The sequence below is a fragment of the Artibeus jamaicensis genome, unplaced genomic scaffold, assembly GCF_021234435.1.
Source record: "Artibeus jamaicensis isolate MK-2021 breed Jamaican fruit bat unplaced genomic scaffold, CSHL_Jam_final contig_519, whole genome shotgun sequence".
In the NCBI taxonomy this organism is placed as follows: domain Eukaryota; kingdom Metazoa; phylum Chordata; class Mammalia; order Chiroptera; family Phyllostomidae; genus Artibeus; species Artibeus jamaicensis.
The window spans coordinates 12,251,703-12,269,696 of NW_026521871.1; the positions used below are offsets into that span (position 1 = coordinate 12,251,703).

A 17,994-nucleotide genomic window follows, 5' to 3' on the forward strand; every position below is an offset into this window, starting at 1 on the left:
GCCTGACCCTTTCATTCACTTATTCAATAATTCCAACAGATGTCCTGTGATTTCTAAAATTACCACTCAGACAGTAGGGAGGAAAAAAATTAGCAAAAATCACTGCTTTGAGATTCAGGAGAAGAAAGTCATTTTCCCCAGTCTGGGCAGTGTCTGGGGCTCTGTTTAGTTAAAATCACCAGAGAAAGGCTTCATCCTGCAAGGCTGGTGTCAAAAACACCCATCCTTACATCCATGCACACATGCGTCCACCCACACTTCTCCCCAGCTCTTACACACACTCACAGAAAGAGAGGGACAAGACAGACACAGAGACAGAGAGGCACACAGCACACAGAACTGACCACCATGGGCAGCTCCGCCTTCATCCCCATCTTCCCAGTGCCCCTCCCCACTGCCCACTGCCGGCTTTGCTTGCCCAGCCTTACTCCCTGCAAGAACCCCAGCTGTGAGAACACTAATCTCACATCAATTAAAAGGGGAAGACAGCTTCTGGCACTTTCCTGATTTCAATCACACGGGCAAAAGAGGACCTGAGCGACAGGGACACATCCTGTCCTGCTGGCGGCAGAGAGCCCCAGGAGTCTGAGCAGGGTAGGATGCAGGAGGAGGAATGTTAGCATCTATTCCAGGAAGGCCTGCCAACCCCCCACCCACACTCCGCAGGGCAGGGACACCCACCGGCATGCCTCCCCCGACAGCGACAGTGTCACCCACACAACAGCAACACCCAGGCCCAGCCTCCCGGTGCCCAAGCACCAGGGCTCCGGAACCTCCTCAATTTCTTTAGGGCCTCCCTTTGATGAGGAGCTGCTAGGCCTGTGCTGGAGTCCCCCTAACCCCGTCACCAGCATTTAATATAAAGACAGAAGTGTCTCTATTCACATTCTGCAGACAGTGAAGAGCGAAACAAATACTAGTGGGAAGGATTAAAAAGAAAAGTACCCACAAGTCTGCTACAGGGGTCTCTTGTTTTCCACACAATCCTTTTTTAAACATGGAACTTCGGCTATGGTTAAGAAAGGAATGTGTTTCCCCACAGACGCTCCACCAAAGGGGCTGAGGGCACACTCATTTCTGGGGGTGTGTGAGGCAGACTCGGGAGGCCGGTGGGGCTCCGCGGCCAAGACGGAGGGCTGGGTGCAGGGTGGGGCCCCGATGCCCTCTCCCAGCCCTTTCCAGCTAAGTCTGGACTTTTCAGTTACCTGATTTAATAAATTACACACACACACACATTTTTTTAACTAAGCCAACTTGAGTTGCATTTCTAAAACTTGTAATTCGCCCAGTTCTGTCCAATACAACAATATAGCCAAAAATCCCCACTCTGAGACAGTCGCGTTTTTAAAGGGTCTGAGCAGGGAAGTCCTAGTGTGTACGGGCCAAGTGCAGTGCTGAGATACACTTTGTAACAAATAACCCAAAAAGCAAGGACCCTTTTGGAATTCTTAAGGAACGTTAACAGTAGCAAATCTGAATTCTTTAAGGGTTGGATCTGAGTTTTGAAAAACTGTCAATACTTGAGTGAAGTCTGTTCCATTAAATATCAGGCTAGGTAAATTGTTCTTTGTCAAAACCAGGCTGAGATGAGAAAAGAGATGTGATTATTTGATTAGCGTGTAAACTGGCTCACATTTCACAATTAGGAAACCAGCGCTGGGTAAAGTGCTACCATGCAGACCCACCCACTCTGGTCAGGTTGCTGCCCTCCCTCCCCGAGTCTCTACGTGAAGTGTGACAGTCACACGCCCACCCAAGTGCGGCCAGTCACCCACAAAGGGCTGACACACAGCACTGGACACACACGCCTACAACCTGGGGATTCCAAAAGCACTGAGTACCGTCTCTCTTCTCTCCTGCTCCAGATATAAAGAGTCAGGCAAACTCTAACAGGTGTTTCCTGAGATTCTTGTTACTACTGGATAACGAAAGTCGGTCTCTTTGGCAAACATTAATCATTAGCCAGTTGTTGAAAATTAACTTCTGATCTATGCAGGCGTACCACAGAGCCCTCGTACAGTCACTCGTGTATATCCCCTCGCCCCACCCACATTTCCTGGTGAGCCTCTTGTAGACCAGGCAAAGAGTTAAGTTCACGACGCTGTAGAGACGGACCCTTCTCCTGCCTCAGCCTCTAGGAACTCATAATGCTACTTTCATTCAGGGTCATTCAGCCATTTGGCCGAAGAGCCAAGCTGTCAGGCCCCGGAGCCCACACCCAGAAACACTGCACACCAACCCACAGCAGTTATAAAACCAGGTGGAAACAGACTAACAACTATACAGAGAGTTCACCAAGCTTAGGAGTGCAAAGCGAAAGCGAGTACTTAGGCGGTGGGGAGGGAGGCAAGAGAGGACAGGGATCGGAGAAGGCTGAATGGCAGAGGCAGCACAGGGGCTGTTCTAGAAGAGCAGACAGAACCTAAACATGCAAACAACGGGAGCACGCACCCACACGCACAGCAAAGGCACAGTGTAGATGAGGCACAGAACTAATATCCACCTAACACGCTAAGTGCAACGAAGCAAGTGACGAAATTATGTTTCCAGAATTACAATTCACACCACCCCCTATGTGCAAAAACTGTGACATGATGAAAACATATGACCATGCAGATCCAACAAACTCACTTTTTAAGCCCAGGAAACACTGTACACTGGGATCTCAGTGTACATGGCTATGCAGGAGAGAATGCAATCAAAGCAGACTATCCCATGGTGTCCCTGGCTGATGCAAAGCATCTGGTCCCGCTGACGACTGTCCACTGCCAACACTGCTTCTCAAAGATGCTCCTGCCCGAGCTCTGCTACTCCGAGCCCGAGCGCGGCTTCTCGACTTCGCAGGTCTGACACCAGATAGTTGGAGGGCTCCTCCAGCCAGAGGCACACAAGGGGGTCACAAGACCCTAAGCTCTTGAGGAATATATGCTTATAATGTCCCACCCAACCCGAGTCCAGGACCTCCAAGGAACCCACCGAGGGACCTGCCACCCAAGAAGACCCGGAACATGGCTCAGAGGAAAGCACAGGGGAGGTGCCTCTCCTGAGAGAGCCAGTCACTTGGCGGCCACCAACAACACACACTTACCGGACATCGTTACACACTGTCAGGCCAGGCACTGCCTGCTGGGGACTGAAAGTGATTCACTACGAATTGCATTCTCAAGGTGAAAATTAGCTGTGCACATATAAATAAACTATAGGGTATTTTATACATAAAGTGCCACAAGAGTGGTTCAGATAAGAATGTTATTTCAGACCAGGGTCAGAAAAACCCTCATGGAAGAGACACCATTTGGGGTGACTTCTGAACAGCTACAGGGACAAGGACACGTGAAGAAAGACTCGTGAGGATGAAGAGGCTCTGCCGATGGAGAAAGCAGGAAAAGCCGGCATGTGCACGAGTGCAGGGGCGGGTGTTCAGGACCCGACGGTGGACGGGCGGGCGGGGCTGTGGAGGAGAGGAATGTGGGGTAAACCGGAAAAGGGTGGAGAGACCAAAGAGGAGCTGGCCGCGATGTCCGGCCCTCCCTCCGCGGGCAGCGAGTAGCCAGCAAAGCCTCGGGGTCACTTCCCCAGCAAAAGCCACCCAGCTGCGGTGCGTACGGGAAGGCAGGGGAAGGCATGAAGGACGCTGTGGAGGCAAAATGTCAGCGTGCTGCAAGGAAACAAACTGGCCTCGACGAGATGAGAAAGCGGGCAAAAAGGGGGCCGAAGACGCAGTGAAGGTTCTGGCGCGTTTCCCCGGACCTCAGTGAGCACCTGGTAGGAGCCGGGCACTTGGTCAGGGCCGTGGGCCTTGCCTCCCATGGGTGCAGCCATTAGCAGACCTCAGAGAAGGTCTGAGCGGCCGATGAGTGACCCTATTTTGGACAGTTGTCATCTGAGGCAGTCCAGCACCACAGACGAATGGGTGGTAGCCAGGGGGTGGGGGAAGTATCAGGAACAGGCTGCAGAGACTGCAAACTGTTCAGCCATGTCAGTTTGCTTATGAGAAACTCAAGTTTGGGAAGCAAAATAGTGTTTTTCAGCACAGTGAAGTACAATATTGCCACCATCCCCACCCCAACACTCCATAAAGAAGAGCTACGAGGAAAATTAAGTCAATGATATACGTTTTCAATAAGTGGAATGAGGAACTGCGGCTGCCGACGGAACTGACAGGGACGTTACTGTGGGAACTGAGTTGCACCGTTTCCATGGCGTCGGCCTCACTAGTTCCCTGCAAGTCCACAAATGTTAAGCTGCATAGAAACTTGAGATTGTTTATATATTTTTTAAAAATCTAACCCTGGGAAAACTTGCTGCCCCCAAGGTAGTTTCTAAATCCCCAGAGCTGGCTGAGTTACACACAACCCAGACCAAACACGCACTGCACCAATGGGATGTTTCTCATCCAACAAAAATAATCGTTAAACACCTTCCATAAAGCTGGCTCTGGATTTTACTCTAAGTGCTCGACATACACATTTCCCACAGAGCTATGAGGCAAAGAAAACCAAGGGCTCCCTGACGCGTAAGGTTTTGCAACCCACACCAGTCTCTGCCCTTTGTTTTGCCATTCACATTAACTGAAAGGTATTTACTACAGATGAAAAATAAGCTTCGTTCAGCTGCCTCTAAACCAATCCCAAAAATAGAGCAATCACTTTGGTACAAATTGGGTCAAATGTATTAAAAAAAAAACCCGTTCCCTGGTGGGAGGACTGCCTTGGCATGGGACCTTGCTTAAAGTCAGGGGGGAAATCCACAAAGCCCTTCCCTTCCCACAGTGGGAACGGAAGTATTTAAAGAGTCAGGCAGAGAATAAACTCATCTGACCACGTGACCATCCAAGTGCACACAAGACAAACTCGAATGCTCTGAGTTTCAGAATCCTAAGAGGTCAAAGGAATACATGTTGGTTTTTAGAAAGGCCTGCCAAAGGAACACATTGCCTCCTCCCTCCAAAGACCAGCGTTTAGGAATTGTCAAGAATGCTAAACTGGGGAGGGGCGGCCAGGGAGAGAGCTCTCCACCTCCTGTATTTTATTCCCTCCCTCGCCAGACAAGAAATCTCACTGGTCCCACAGCACAAGAGAGCCGTGCACCAGGCTTCCCTGGGAAAGTTCGGGGCTTGAACCAGCTATACATGCAGCTGCATTAATTACTGCACTGACTGGAATTAATCTGCCTTTCTGAAAGGTGTTTATTTCTCTAAGTTTGTTTAGTCATGTTCTCTTGAGCTACAAACAACAATAGCAACAACAAACTGGGTCATCGTCCCTGTAGTTAAATTTGGTAACAAGGCTGACACCATCTGTGGCCCAGACAGTGATGACCTGTCCCCACCAATGGGGGCTTTCCACTACTTCTGCTTTTCCTTTAAAATGATCATCTAATGTCACTATCTACAATGAAAGCAGAAACTGTTTAAAATATCCAAAATTACACGAATCATCTTTAGCATAGTATGAATATGTACTAACAGTGTTTATATGTATATCCAACTCTCATTCGCAACTGAATTTCCAGGAGCAATATCCATGTATTTTTAACTACCTAGAAATCAGACTAGAAAACCCCAAAGATGAATAGACATCATGCTACATCTGAAACATGCCGTGTATCTTAAGTGTAACATGAAATCCTGTACACAAACCACGGGGGCTAACATCACAAGAGCCTAATTTCAGTGCATCCTCAGAACCCAGAAGAGCACTCCCCACGTTAATCCTGCCTTTCCAACGCTTGGTGAAGAACTCCCAGCCCTACTATAAAACACAGCTTTGCCACGAGAAACCAAAACGAATGGAACTAGTTGAAGGAGGGAAAAGCCAAAAATGGAGAGAGTTTCCTGTTATCCAGCACTGGCCCCTCCTCCATCAGCCTTTCTGCTTGGCCTCCAATTAGTGAGGATTGATCCTGCAAGGATGCAGCAGCTCCAGAAAAACCCTGAAATGGCTCCTGAATCATCGAGGAAAGACTACAGAACATCACAGGAAAAAAACCACCCTAGTGATCTTCACATCCAACCCCCTCCATTGCCAGGTGGGTGAACGGCAATGCAGAAGGGGTACCGGAAATGCCCCCCAAGGACTGCAGGTGGACAGTCCGGTGGGACGAGCTCCGAGTCCCACCCAGGGGCTCATCAGTGCCTTAAAAGGAAAAAAAAAAACTAGATCAACCTTCCCAAGTGAAGTTCCATGAAACGCTGATTCTGTGATGTGTTCTGTCAAAAAAATGTTTAAAGAATGCATGACCAATTACTTGTAAGGACTAGCTGAGTTAAACAAAATGAAATGGTTTTTTAACTGCAGACCTTCCTGGAGCTTTTATTTGAACTGCTGTGCACTATAAAATCTTGAAGAAGGCAGCAAAGTATGTGGAAGTACCCCAATCTATTTAACCATGGAATTGTTTTATCTTTGGGCACTTCGTAGGACTAGGAGTTAAGAACTTCAATACTACCCGTGTGCTTCTCCACACTGTGCTCCACAGACTTACTCTGCTTCTCTGAAAAGTAACAGTTCATAGACGAAATCTGTAATTCTCTACTTACCAGAAAAATTGACCAAAGTACCCACCACTTCCAAATAACACTGGATTTAAAAAAAAAAAGTGCTAAAGCTGTCAGGAAAAGAATGATAGACAAAAAAAGCTTACATGGAGAGAAAAGTTATTTTAAAATCTGCTACAAACTTCTTCCATAAAGTATTCTATATCTATACAAGATTCATAACTTTAAACACTTTCAGTATAAATTTGAGAATACAGGTAAAAAAATTTTTAAAAAAGAAGAAACATTGTTGCAAAGCTCTAAGAAACATCACGTGCAGAGCTGCAAACTGTAACCACCGGAAAGCCGGCTGCCAGTTTCAGTGCACAGGCAAAGGACAGACGCACATCAGGACAAGCAGCAACTCTAAGGACACTTACCAAGTTATGATTTGTTGAATTAGAATCATCTTCAGGGAATGGGATGTAGATAGCTAAGGCCACACAATTGGCAAAAATAGCCAATAATATAAATATGTCAAATGGTCTGGAAAGTTTTGTTAAGGTATATATATATATATATATACACACACACGTATATGTCATACAAACACAAACCATCCCTCTCATGCTCCCAATCACACTTCTGAATCACTTTTAAAATGAAAGTTGTATATACAAGTCTGTTTTCAGCTGACTGTTGAGACGGCTAGGTTTTCAGCAGAAGTCACCTCAGGGGTCACCTCACAGTAGGTGTCCTATCGAATGACCTCTGCCTGTCCTTCTCTTCTGTTATAAGTTTCGTGTTACACTCATTCTTCTGCTGCTCATTTTATATGAAAACCTAAAAGGGCATCCAGTCAGGGCACTGTGTGAACCAGGTTTCTGCTCCTTTTAGCTTTAAAACCAACAGCGGCCTTCGAAAGCTAAAATTCCTGGCTGTTTGTTTTTTTCCTGACTCAAAGAGAAGTCATCACAAGACAGATGTCTTCCACCAGTCCTTGCCCCCTGGTGTTAGAGCCACTTTTCCAGGGGCTGCTGTTGGCTGAATGGGTCTGAATCTCTTGTCTGGACTGGGGTAGGGCAAGTCACCAGGACCTTCTCCGTTCTCCCTGTGACTATCTCATGGCCTGTTCTGATTTCTCAGCTGCTGTAATAAGCAACCCAGACTTCAGCTCCCTCCTCTGCTTTCTTGACTAATCAATGATTACCACTGCTTCAGACTAGAGCTGGAATGGGACTCAGTTTATTATGTGCCATTACTGCATTCACTTTGTAACACATTAAAAGCCATAAGAAATCAGCATCACACACTTTCTAAGTACAGTTTAACAATTCTAAATCTCGGGGGGGGGGGTCTGTCTAGAAAAATCACTGGGATCAGCTCTCCGCAGATACTTGTTTAAACATTCTGGTGTTATTAAGAGACATTGTCAAAACTGGCAACACAAAGTTTGACATCTGCCAAAATGACTGTTTTTCTCCTTTGGGCTTCCAGACCTTCCAAACGTAAGGTTTTGTGAGCACCGACCTAACCTAATCCACAACTCCGGGGCTCGATTTTCCAATGGTGCTTCTCCCATACAGTAATCTACAAAGGGCAAGCCCACTGGTTTAACTAAGCACCTCAGAGTCCTAAAGCTTTTAGGATATGAATAGATCCTTCTCTAATCATTCTGATATCCTTCTGAGAAATCCAAAAATGCTGAAGGAAATAAAAACCCCTTGCTTCTCCGGGTATACCTTGAGTTTCGTTAAACCACAGCCCCTTGAAGAGTTTCCACACTCATGGAAGTTAAGGACGTGGATGGTACTATTCCCTTACTGATGCTGATGGGCTTATTTTTAAAGCCAATTTGCTTTCATTCATGTTTGTTCTCTTACCTAGCATTATGAAATCTCTTATCTAGGGACCCAACTTTAAGACAGTCCACCTTTAGATCTCAGAATCCCCTTTTTCATTTTTCTGTTTAGTAGTTCCTACTAGAATTTAAAAAGCCAATTGCCCCAGTGTTACTCTACACAGAGATACATTGTCTCTCCCTTCCCCTGTACCACCACTCTTTCTTTTCGATTTCCTAGCACCGAAACGACAGCCCAGCAAATCTGAGAAACACTAACACTGTTCAGGAAGACCAAACATAAGTATTTTGCTCTTCACAGTGGTCCAGTTTCAGTCTCTGGGTGTTATTGGCTATTATCTCACTGCCACAAGATTTTCATAAGCCAAGCAGAACGGAGTAATAGTCTGGATCCTAAAAATTCCTTCTAATAAGGCAAACACCCCTCATTCCCCCAAGATGCAGGATACTCTCTGCCTCTCCTGTGTGCAAAAACGAACTAGCCTCCCGCTCTTTCCAACCTCACTGAGCCTGGCACCAGTGACTTTGGGAGGATTTCTATACCCTGCTCCCTGAACTAGAAGGAAACTCTTATTTGAAAAAACAAACAGCTCACGTATTGTTTAAGGATCTATTCTACCAACCGCCGCACTTGGAGGCAGGCTCCTCCCTGCCTTGGCAGCCACATCCCCTAATTCCTGTACACACGTGCCTGGCAGTGCAGAAGAGGGAGTCGGCAGTGTGATCCGGGAAGTCTCTCCATGCACATAAATCACTATCTACAAATTACTGTGCACAAAGAGAAACAGCGCCGGGCCTCCCACCTCACTCCACATGAAACGAATGACTCCACCAAGAGGTCTCTGCTTACTCAGTCCCATCAAGCCAGCCTAAAGAGGAGATCTCTCTGGCCAAGTGCAACCGCTGCCTCTGACCCCAGCAACGCCACTGAGGCATGCACTCTTCACCTCCCTCTCTCCTGGGCCAACACAGTGTTCATTTTCAGACTAGAAAAGAATTTAAAGAGAAGACACATCCACAGCACCCAGCTATGTGAGAGACACCATAACTCCCTCCAGAGAAGAGACATCTGTTCTAAAAGGAAAGGAACATGAAAACCCCTCAAATCCTATCTTTGTATTTGGCTGCTCTCTCAAAAACCTTTCAGGACAGTTACCTCATTTTAACCTGTGTCTGTCAGCACGGAAAGCAGACGGCTAAGACAGAGGGCATATGAACAGCTGCCTGGCTAGGTACTCAAATTGTAAGCGGGTGTCTGCTCCACCGTCTAGCCGGTTGCCAACATCCTCCTTTCTCGGTGTGGCCCCTCCACCTAGACATGGTGCGGGAATCCCGGATTCACACTCCTTCCTATAGTTAGGAGCTGTTCTAAGGCCCCTTGACAGCCCTAAATATACATCTGGGAAAAGGAAATGCGAGATTTACCCTGGCCAATGAATCAACTAATTAGAAAGCCATTTGCATAGAAAGAAGACCTCAGTTAACCTGTTCTGAAGGGTGGCAGTAACTGGAGCCCAGCCTCCAGATTTGGGGAGAAGGATGAACAGGCAAAGCACCCTAATTTTCCAAGATCTGAGACATAACAACCACCCTGGGCATTGGAAGTTCAGTCTTTAAAAATAAAAAGGAGACACTCAGAAATGCAACTCCAGTCCAAGGACACAGAATTTTTTTTATAGAAGCAGCAACTGCAAATTCCCCCACTGAGAGGGTTGCTCTCTAACTGCACAGGCTCAGCAAAAGGGGTGGACACGAACCCTTCCTTCACATGTTCCCTCACACTTAAGGTTCAAAAGCCTTTTTGGAACTTATCGAAAGGAAATTCCAGAAAGTCACAGCATTGATGAGCAAACTGCTCCCTCCCTGCAAAGCAAGTGTTCATGTCTGCAGTCACCTGAACAGTCAGAATCACCAAGTCCAGGGCTGGAAGCAACTGAAGCACTATCTGGAGTTTCGGAAGCAAATGCCAAACATCAAAATGAGAAGATTCCACTAAAGGTTAAAAATGGTTGTGTTTGGGGTTTTTTGTTGTTGCCATTGTTATGTTTTGTTCTGGTTTTTTTGTTGTTTTGCTTTGCTTTTGCCCTGGCTGGAGCAGCTCAGTGGGTTGAGTGCAGGCCTGTGAACCAAAAGGTCATGGGTTTGATTCCGGGTCAGGGTTGCAGGCCAGGTCCCCAGCTGGGGACATGCAAGAGGCTGCTGACCGATGTGAACATCGATGTTTCTCTCCCTCTCTTCCTTCCTCTCCCTCTAAAAATAAACCAATAAAATCTCTTTTAAAATGTATTTTTTTTTGTAATAGAGCCTCATTCGGTCTTTTTTTAAATCAGCATACCTTAGTTGCAATAGCATACCACTGCCCAAAAACAATGGTGGATGTAAACTGCCCATCTAATGCCAAATGACCAAAAGTGAGTTTCATATTTTAATTATCTTCCACTTTGAGGTTTTAGGATATCACTCTCTCCCCACATGACCACCACTACACAGACACAGACACACACACACACATACACAGTAGGTTAAATATGCCCACAGAGCCCCTCCTCTGCCCCCTGAGGAGATGGGAAGGTGTATACAATGAAACCCCTCACACACAGCTTCTGCTGCTCACGTTCCAGAGACTGCTACCACTTGTAAGTGCCATTTCAGAACACAAATCCTATTAAAGAACAGATGGTGAAAGAAAATGAGAAAGACTTCCCCTGAAAAAGGATACTTCCATTCCACTATACTAATGCAGGCTCTTCGGATGGGGTTATTGAGTGATAAACAGAAAAGGGCGCGGGCAGGTCGGCTGTTGGACGAGTTACCCTGTTTTTTGCTCTTGGAATATTGCTGACGTTTTCTTTGGGAGAGAGATCCTACAGGTGGGGGTGCGGAGGTGCTCATAGTTTGGGCAGCCTTGGCCTGTCTAGCAGCGTCGATTGCAGCTTGCCAGGATAGGACAGTTTGCTTGGAGCTATTCGGCTGAGAAGTTGGTCCTTCCCCAGAAAGAGAAAGCCTGGTGCCTCTTGCATAGTTTGCCTCTGGGGAGAAAGAAAAAAATAATAAGAATTTAGTGTCAGAAAAAAGCAAAGATTGTCTCCCATCAGGGAATCATTCCCATGATTCCATTTTGAACCTCATATCCTAGTTTTCAGAAGCAGGGCTTTGGTCAGCCAGAGCAGCTAAAAAGTCCCTGCACTCTGCCCTGAGTGTCACTCACACAGGACCTTGCTGCATGATGCTCAGTAGGGTTAGTACCTCTCTAGATCCGTGAATCCACAAGGAGTCTTTCAGTGCATTTCTTCAGACAAACTAAAGTCATTCCCACATTTATTCCACCCTTTTTCTTTTTTAAAACCCACATATCTCCAATAAATTAATAGATAGGTATAGCAGCTTTTCTCCAAAATAACGACCACCATCACAAAAAAGTGCCAATAATTCAGTAGTCACTCATTTTCAGAGTGTCACTCCAACATCTTTCCACAGTCACAAATGCATTTTTCAGCATGGAAAAAAAAAACCTCCACCGGCACTAGGGCAATACCAAAAGCCCCATAACAAATATCTAGATTATGCACTGACACTTCCTGCAAATGAAAATTCATGATGGTTAGGACTCATTTCCTCCACAAGCTTCTGAAAACAGAAAACATCTCTAAAGCTTTTTTGCATTTTAAATTGCAGCCACATCAGCCAAGCCAGCATCCAGAGAAACCAACCAGGCAGGCAGCCTGCACCCCTGCACCTAGGATAGGCAAGCTGGATTATTCCCGGGGCCTGAAGGCCTAAACTGGAATCATCTCAGTGTAGGCAGCCATCCCAGTTCACAAGGGCAAAACGTCAAGATGTGCAAAGCCCCCTCTGGCTTTGGGCCAGGCCACCACCTAAGGTAGTCTCCCCAGCACCTGCCTGCCTTGGGTCAGAGCCTTCTTACTGAGACAGAAGTCAAAGTGAGAGGAGTGGCAGACATAGCGGGAAGGGGTGTTTGCAAAACCAATTCTTAGGTGAAGAAAGAGCAAGGGAAAGTCGAAGCAAGCACAGGTCTGCCTGCTCACTAGCCTGGGAAGGAGACCACGGGGGCGGACAGCAGACAGTACCGGCCTGGAAAGGAGTAAGGCCAAGCTTTCCCTCGGGGAGTGCTCACCTAGTAAGGCTGCAAGCCCACGGGAGTTGGGGCGGGGGGGGGGGTGCCGGGGGGACCTCCAAGGAGGATAAAGGAGGGCTGTCCAGGAGCTGATCCAGCCTCCCCCACCCCAGCCCGGCCGGCGGCGTGGTAGCTGCACGTGGTGCCCGGGCCGCGGCTGCTGAGGAGAGACCAACAGCGGCAGCGACTCCCCGGACATTGCTAGGTTACCGACGACGTGTGCACAGCGGCGCCGGGAGCGGGAATACGAGCTCCACCCGACCCCTAGCCAGCGATTCTGAGACCCAGCCTCCCTCTCGAGGGAAGAGGTGTGCTTCACCCACGGGCGGGAATGGTGAAACCCAGCAATCCTAGAATTTTCAGGATGCCACCAGAGACCTTCTTCCTAGTAACCCGGGGCGGGTAAGCAGGGGAAGGCGAGAAGAGGCTGGAAAGGGGGCTCGGGCTGAAGACTAACAGCCACCCCCTTCCACCGCTCGCTCGCTCGCGTTGGAGGAAAGTTGAGCCCGAGGACACTGAACCCGAATCACCTTGGCTCGCAGCCCCTCCGGCTGCACAGCACTCCCCCGACTCCGCGGCCGCCCCCACCCCACAAATGCAGAATTAACTCTGACATTCAAGGCCTGAAGGAGAGAAAGGAGTGGCTGTCACGCATATCCCCTTTCTGTAGATGACACCGAGCTAGAAACATCCTCTCCAACCCCCTCAGCCCACCCCGAGCATCGGGGGCGGGAGGGGCGAGAACGAAGCGGGGTGGGAAGAGGAGGACCGTGAAAAGGATTAGATTGGGCAGCGGGTGCCCAGGCTCTGGCTGCTCACCGTTCGCGTGGTCCGCTTGCTGCTGCCGTTGATGCTGCATTTTTTTCATCATCATCATCATCATCATCCACAAACATTTATTGAGCGCCTACTGTGTGCAGGGCACTGTGCTGGGGTCGGGGCGGGGGCGGAGCGGGGAAGGGGGTCACGGGTAGACAGGAGCCACAGTCCCAGCCCTTATTCTCGCTTCGGCAGGGGGTGGGGAGGGACGGGGACTGATAACAGAAAATAAGAATAATTTATAAAAACCGCTCGCCACCCACTCTCCCTCTTTTTCAAAAATGGAGCAAAATAAACTTTTTTAAAAAAATAAGGTCAGATGTATATATTATCTTAATAATATATACAGGTAATTTTTTGCTGCAAGGGAGAATTGGCTCGGTCCCTCCTCTAGCGGAGGGACGCCGCGGAGATGCCGGCCCGGCCGACGGGGCCGCTCCGAGCGCCCCGCATGCCCGCCGCCCGCCGCGGTGCCCCGTGCCCGGTGCCCACTGCCGCCGACCGCGCCGCCGCTGGCTCGGGACCGCGGGCAGCCCGAGCTCACATCCGGGGACGGAGGCGCCGGTCGCCCGCTCCGCGCCCGCCCGCCGCGCCGCGCCGCACGCCGGTTCGCCCTGGCGACGCTGCGCGCCCGCCGGCGCCGTCCTGCCCCCGCCCCCCGCCCGCCCCGAGCCTCCCGCGGGCTGCGCCGCGCTCCCGCAGTCGGCCGCGGGCCCGGGGTCTCCCCGCGCAGCCCGAGCGGTCGGGTGGCCGCCGCCGGGGACTCGGAGAGCCGCCGCTCCGGCCTGGCGAGGACGACCCGCGGGCGCCGAGGGGTTAAGCGCGCTCCAGCCGAGGGCCGCCCGGTTAACCCCGTCCTCGCCGCCGAGCGCTCGCCCCTTCCCGCCCCCCACGCGCAGGGACGCGGGCGGGGCCTGCGGATCTCGCGGACGCGGTGTGCGGGTTAACCGCTCCGCCCCCTGCATTTCTGGAGGCTGGGCGTGTAGACCGCCCGGGCTTCCGCGGCCAGACGCGGTTCTCCGCGGGCGTCCGCCCCGCGCGCACCTGGAGGAGGCCCCGCCCCCTGGAAGCACAGGTGCCAGCGGGTCGTGGACACCCCGGTGCGGAAGGGCCCCCTGGCTCCCTTAGGGCTCCCGAGCCGGGCTAGCACCCCACTTTCCTCGGGCTCTTTCTGGTTGCGGGGAGGGGGATGGGAGAGCCAGGCCCTCTGGAAAACACTCACTGCCCCAGGTAACAGCACCTTTAGGTCTCACTGGGTCTGCGGCGCGTACCCCCTCCCACCCCTGCCCTGCGCTGGGTCTGGCACCGCCGTGGGCTCTAGACGCTTGGGGGGGGGGGGTAGCATATTTCTACCCCCGTCCTCCCGTCTCCTTCCCTTTCTCTACAACCCCCACCTCCCCATGTGCGTTTGGAGGCAGGTACCTGAAAATAAAAGCTTGTTTGTGTTGCTTAAAGGAATAGGCGGTGCTGCTAAAACCGCCGACTCCCGCGTGGGAGCTGAGGGGAGTAGTTTCTGGTACCTCCACCGTCTCACGGTGAGGATGGGGGTGTGCGAGCATCAGCGCCTGTCTAGAGGGGAAATACTGCATCCAGGGGATGACTGGTATTTCTCATTTAATGTACTGCTGGTTGTTGGAGAAGGGCGTCTGCTCCGTTACTTCACAAGATTCGATTTATTTGCTTTTGTTCAGATCTGCATGTTCCTGCTACGTTCTAGAACGTTTGAGAACAGTGTCTTTAAAGCAAAAGGCTAAGCTGAAATAAGAAATTAAGGAAAGGTGCTCCCTGACCAAAGAAGGCACCCTGGGCATCCTCAATGGTTGGGGAGCCATCTGGGGAGAGAGAGTGGAGGCCAAACAAAAGACTCCAGAGGCCTTCCTGGGAGAGGTATCTGGACTAGAAGGATGGAAACAACCAGGCTTCTTGTCCGTGCCCCCCGCCCCGTGCTCCTGCCTGCCCTTGCTCCCTGCCTTCGTTCTGGTGAGGAGGAAAGGTGGGGAAGAGCCCTGTGACCTAGCAGTAATAATGTGAAGCTGACCTGGGCCACCTCGCCCAAGTCTGTTCTGAGCCACTTTCCTTTCAAAGGACTTCCCATCCACCTGACCCCTGAGTAGCATGTATAGAATTCACAAATACACCTGTCATTTTCAGAAGTCTAGGTTTGAAGCTTTGCCTCTTGAGATCTATTCTGCAAAATGCCTCCCTAATACTTGCTTACAGTTCAGTTCTGTTCAGCCGGCATTCTAGACCTGTTGAGGGCCTGTTAAGGCTAGGTGTCGTCAGGACACATCTATAGCATGGCCTCTCCTGTAAGGACATACGACCTGTGTTGTATGCCCCTAATACTATGCAGAACATAGGGTGCGTAGCAGGTCTGAATACTATGCAAGCATCAGAAAGATTCATTATAATTGGGGGAATCTGAGACATTTCACAGAAGAGATGACATTTTTACTGATTCTTAAAAACTGATGGAGACAGGAAGAGGGAGGGAGGACTAGACGGAGGACAGGGCAGCTTTAGGGCCGTGAAGCTCTTCTGTATCATACTGTCATAGTGGGTGTGGGACATTGTGCACTTGTCAAAACCCACAGAAGGATACGGCACAAACAGTGAACCCTCATGAAAACTATGCACATTAATCAATAATAATGTATCCACATTGGTTCATCAAATGTAACAATGTACCATACTAATGTAAGGTGTTAATAATAGGAGAAACTGTTGTGGGAGGGAATATATGAGAACTTTGTACTTTCTGTACAGTTTTTCTGTAAACCCAAAATTGCTCTAAAAAAATTAAGTGGCTCATTTTATAGGGCCTGTAGATGGGGTGTGAAATACAGACCACCTGGGCAGGGGGACAGGGGGACGAGGGCCGGGGTGGACACAAAGAGCCAGTGGGAGAAGCTTTGCTGGCTTGCTAAGACCAGAATTATCTTCTCTGCCCTAGGAGCCCATGCTTTTGTTTTTGTGGGGTTTTTAATTTTTATTTATTCATTTTTAGAGAGAGGGGAAGGGAGGAATAAAGAGAGGGTGAGAAGCATCAATGATGTAAGAGAGAAACATCAATTGGTTGCCTCTTTTAAGTGCCCCAACCGGAACAGGTGGGAACCCGGACCAAATCCACAGCCCAGGCATCAACCAGGAAGGACCTTTCACTTTGCTGAGGGATGCCCGACCCACGGAGCCACACCCCTCAGGACCAGGAGCCCGGGTTTAAGATGAGTGACATGAGTGACATGATGAAATTGTGACTTAGGTCTCCGGGTTTTACATTTAGATCTTAATAAGTTTATAGAACTGGAATATTTAACATTTTTCCATCCCAGCTTCTGAGTCTCACCTTTGCAATGTCTCCAGTAAGCTTTTTCTGAAGGCCTTGATTCAGCCCAGCTGTGAATGCTTTGGACCATTAAGTAATTTAAATATTTATATTTTGATATATTGTGAATTACTGAGTAAATAAGTAATAGCTGATATTTTTAAAGATGCCCTATGTGCCAGGCACTAGTAGAGCTACTATACTTTATATGTAGTAGAAGCTATGAGACAGGTAATATTAATACCTTCATTTTGCAGATAACAAAACCAAGACAGTAAGTAGTTAATTAACTTACCCCGAACCACACACAGTCATTTAGTGGCTGACACAATAAGACATGGGGAAAGGCTAAAAAAAAGATAGCTCTAAATCAGCCACACGTGATAAGGCCCCAATCGGTCACAAACACATTATTGTGGAGTCCCGATCCTCATGCCTTAAGGTATTGAACACACCTGTTTAAAGGCTCCAGGCTGGCATTCTAGACGTGGTGCCCTGTACTCATTTTTTTTAAATCCTTGCTGACTCCCCTAGTTCAGAGCCTGACTACCTCACACCCCTGGATCATTAACTAGATGCTGCATCTTTGTTCTTCCTCCCACAAAAACCCAGCCTGTGCTGAAAAACACCATGTCACTTCCCGAACCAAAAAAAGGAAACCAAGAAGGCAGTGGAGTGCGAGGGTGGGGGGCTGGTTCCTTCTTCCTTCCATGTCCAATCTAAACTCTCCTGACTAGTTTCCAGCATTATCACTTTGCACCATTCACCTTCACTGTGGTCAGCAGGCTCCTCATTAGGCTGTGAACATGCTGTGCTCATTTCTGACTCTCTGCCCTGGCTCAGGTTTGTTCACTGACCTGAAATCCTGCCTTGCTGACCTCTAACTAAACCTTCCCTACCGAACAAGTCTCTGACAAGTCCCTGCCTCCTCCCAGCAGCCATCTCTGATTTCTCCAGTCACTGCAAGCTAACAACATGCACTGCACCCATACCACACCTCCCCTTCCTCGAAGGCCTGTAGCACCTAGTTATTTCTTGAATTACTTACCTTCTGGTTTCTTGTTTGATTGCTCTTTGACTATAAAACCTGTCTCCCCAACCATAGTGCAGGGTCTTCAGCAAAGATCACCTCCTTACCCCCTCCCTCCACTACCAAGTGTTCTGCTTGCTGTAGGCACTAAATACTCTGATCAGTCTGCACAGCATCATAGAAGCCCACAGACCTTACTAGAAAATGTTGGTTAGTATTTACAAAAATCCCACAAAGTTTGCGGCAAGACATTTGCCTTTTTGATGTTAAAAAATATAAACAGGGAAAATTGGGTCTTTTGCACTCCAGGAATTCTAGTTAAAACAAACAAACAGATCCTGAGGCC

At 49.0% G+C, this 17,994-nt stretch overlaps 1 protein-coding gene across 10 annotated transcripts in view; it reads right to left on the reverse strand.

Moving 5' to 3' along the window:
* Positions 1-13,852, reverse strand: part of CACNA1D (calcium voltage-gated channel subunit alpha1 D) — a 313,594-nt gene extending 299,742 nt beyond the window's left edge. For 8 of the 10 annotated variants that reach the window (XM_053669278.1, XM_053669277.1, XM_053669276.1 and 5 more), the window contains exons 1-3: positions 13,294-13,852; positions 11,059-11,368; positions 6,919-7,024 (exon numbers count right to left, since the gene is read on the reverse strand). In XM_053669278.1, coding sequence (XP_053525253.1) covers positions 6,919-7,024; positions 11,059-11,368; positions 13,294-13,360 — 483 coding nt within the window. In that variant the 5' untranslated portion in view covers positions 13,361-13,852. The remainder of the gene's footprint in view (positions 1-6,918; positions 7,025-11,058; positions 11,369-13,293) is intronic. The other 2 variants (XM_053669280.1, XM_037134650.2) reach the window with 1 other exon arrangement.
* Between the last annotated feature and the right edge of the window lie 4,142 nt (positions 13,853-17,994).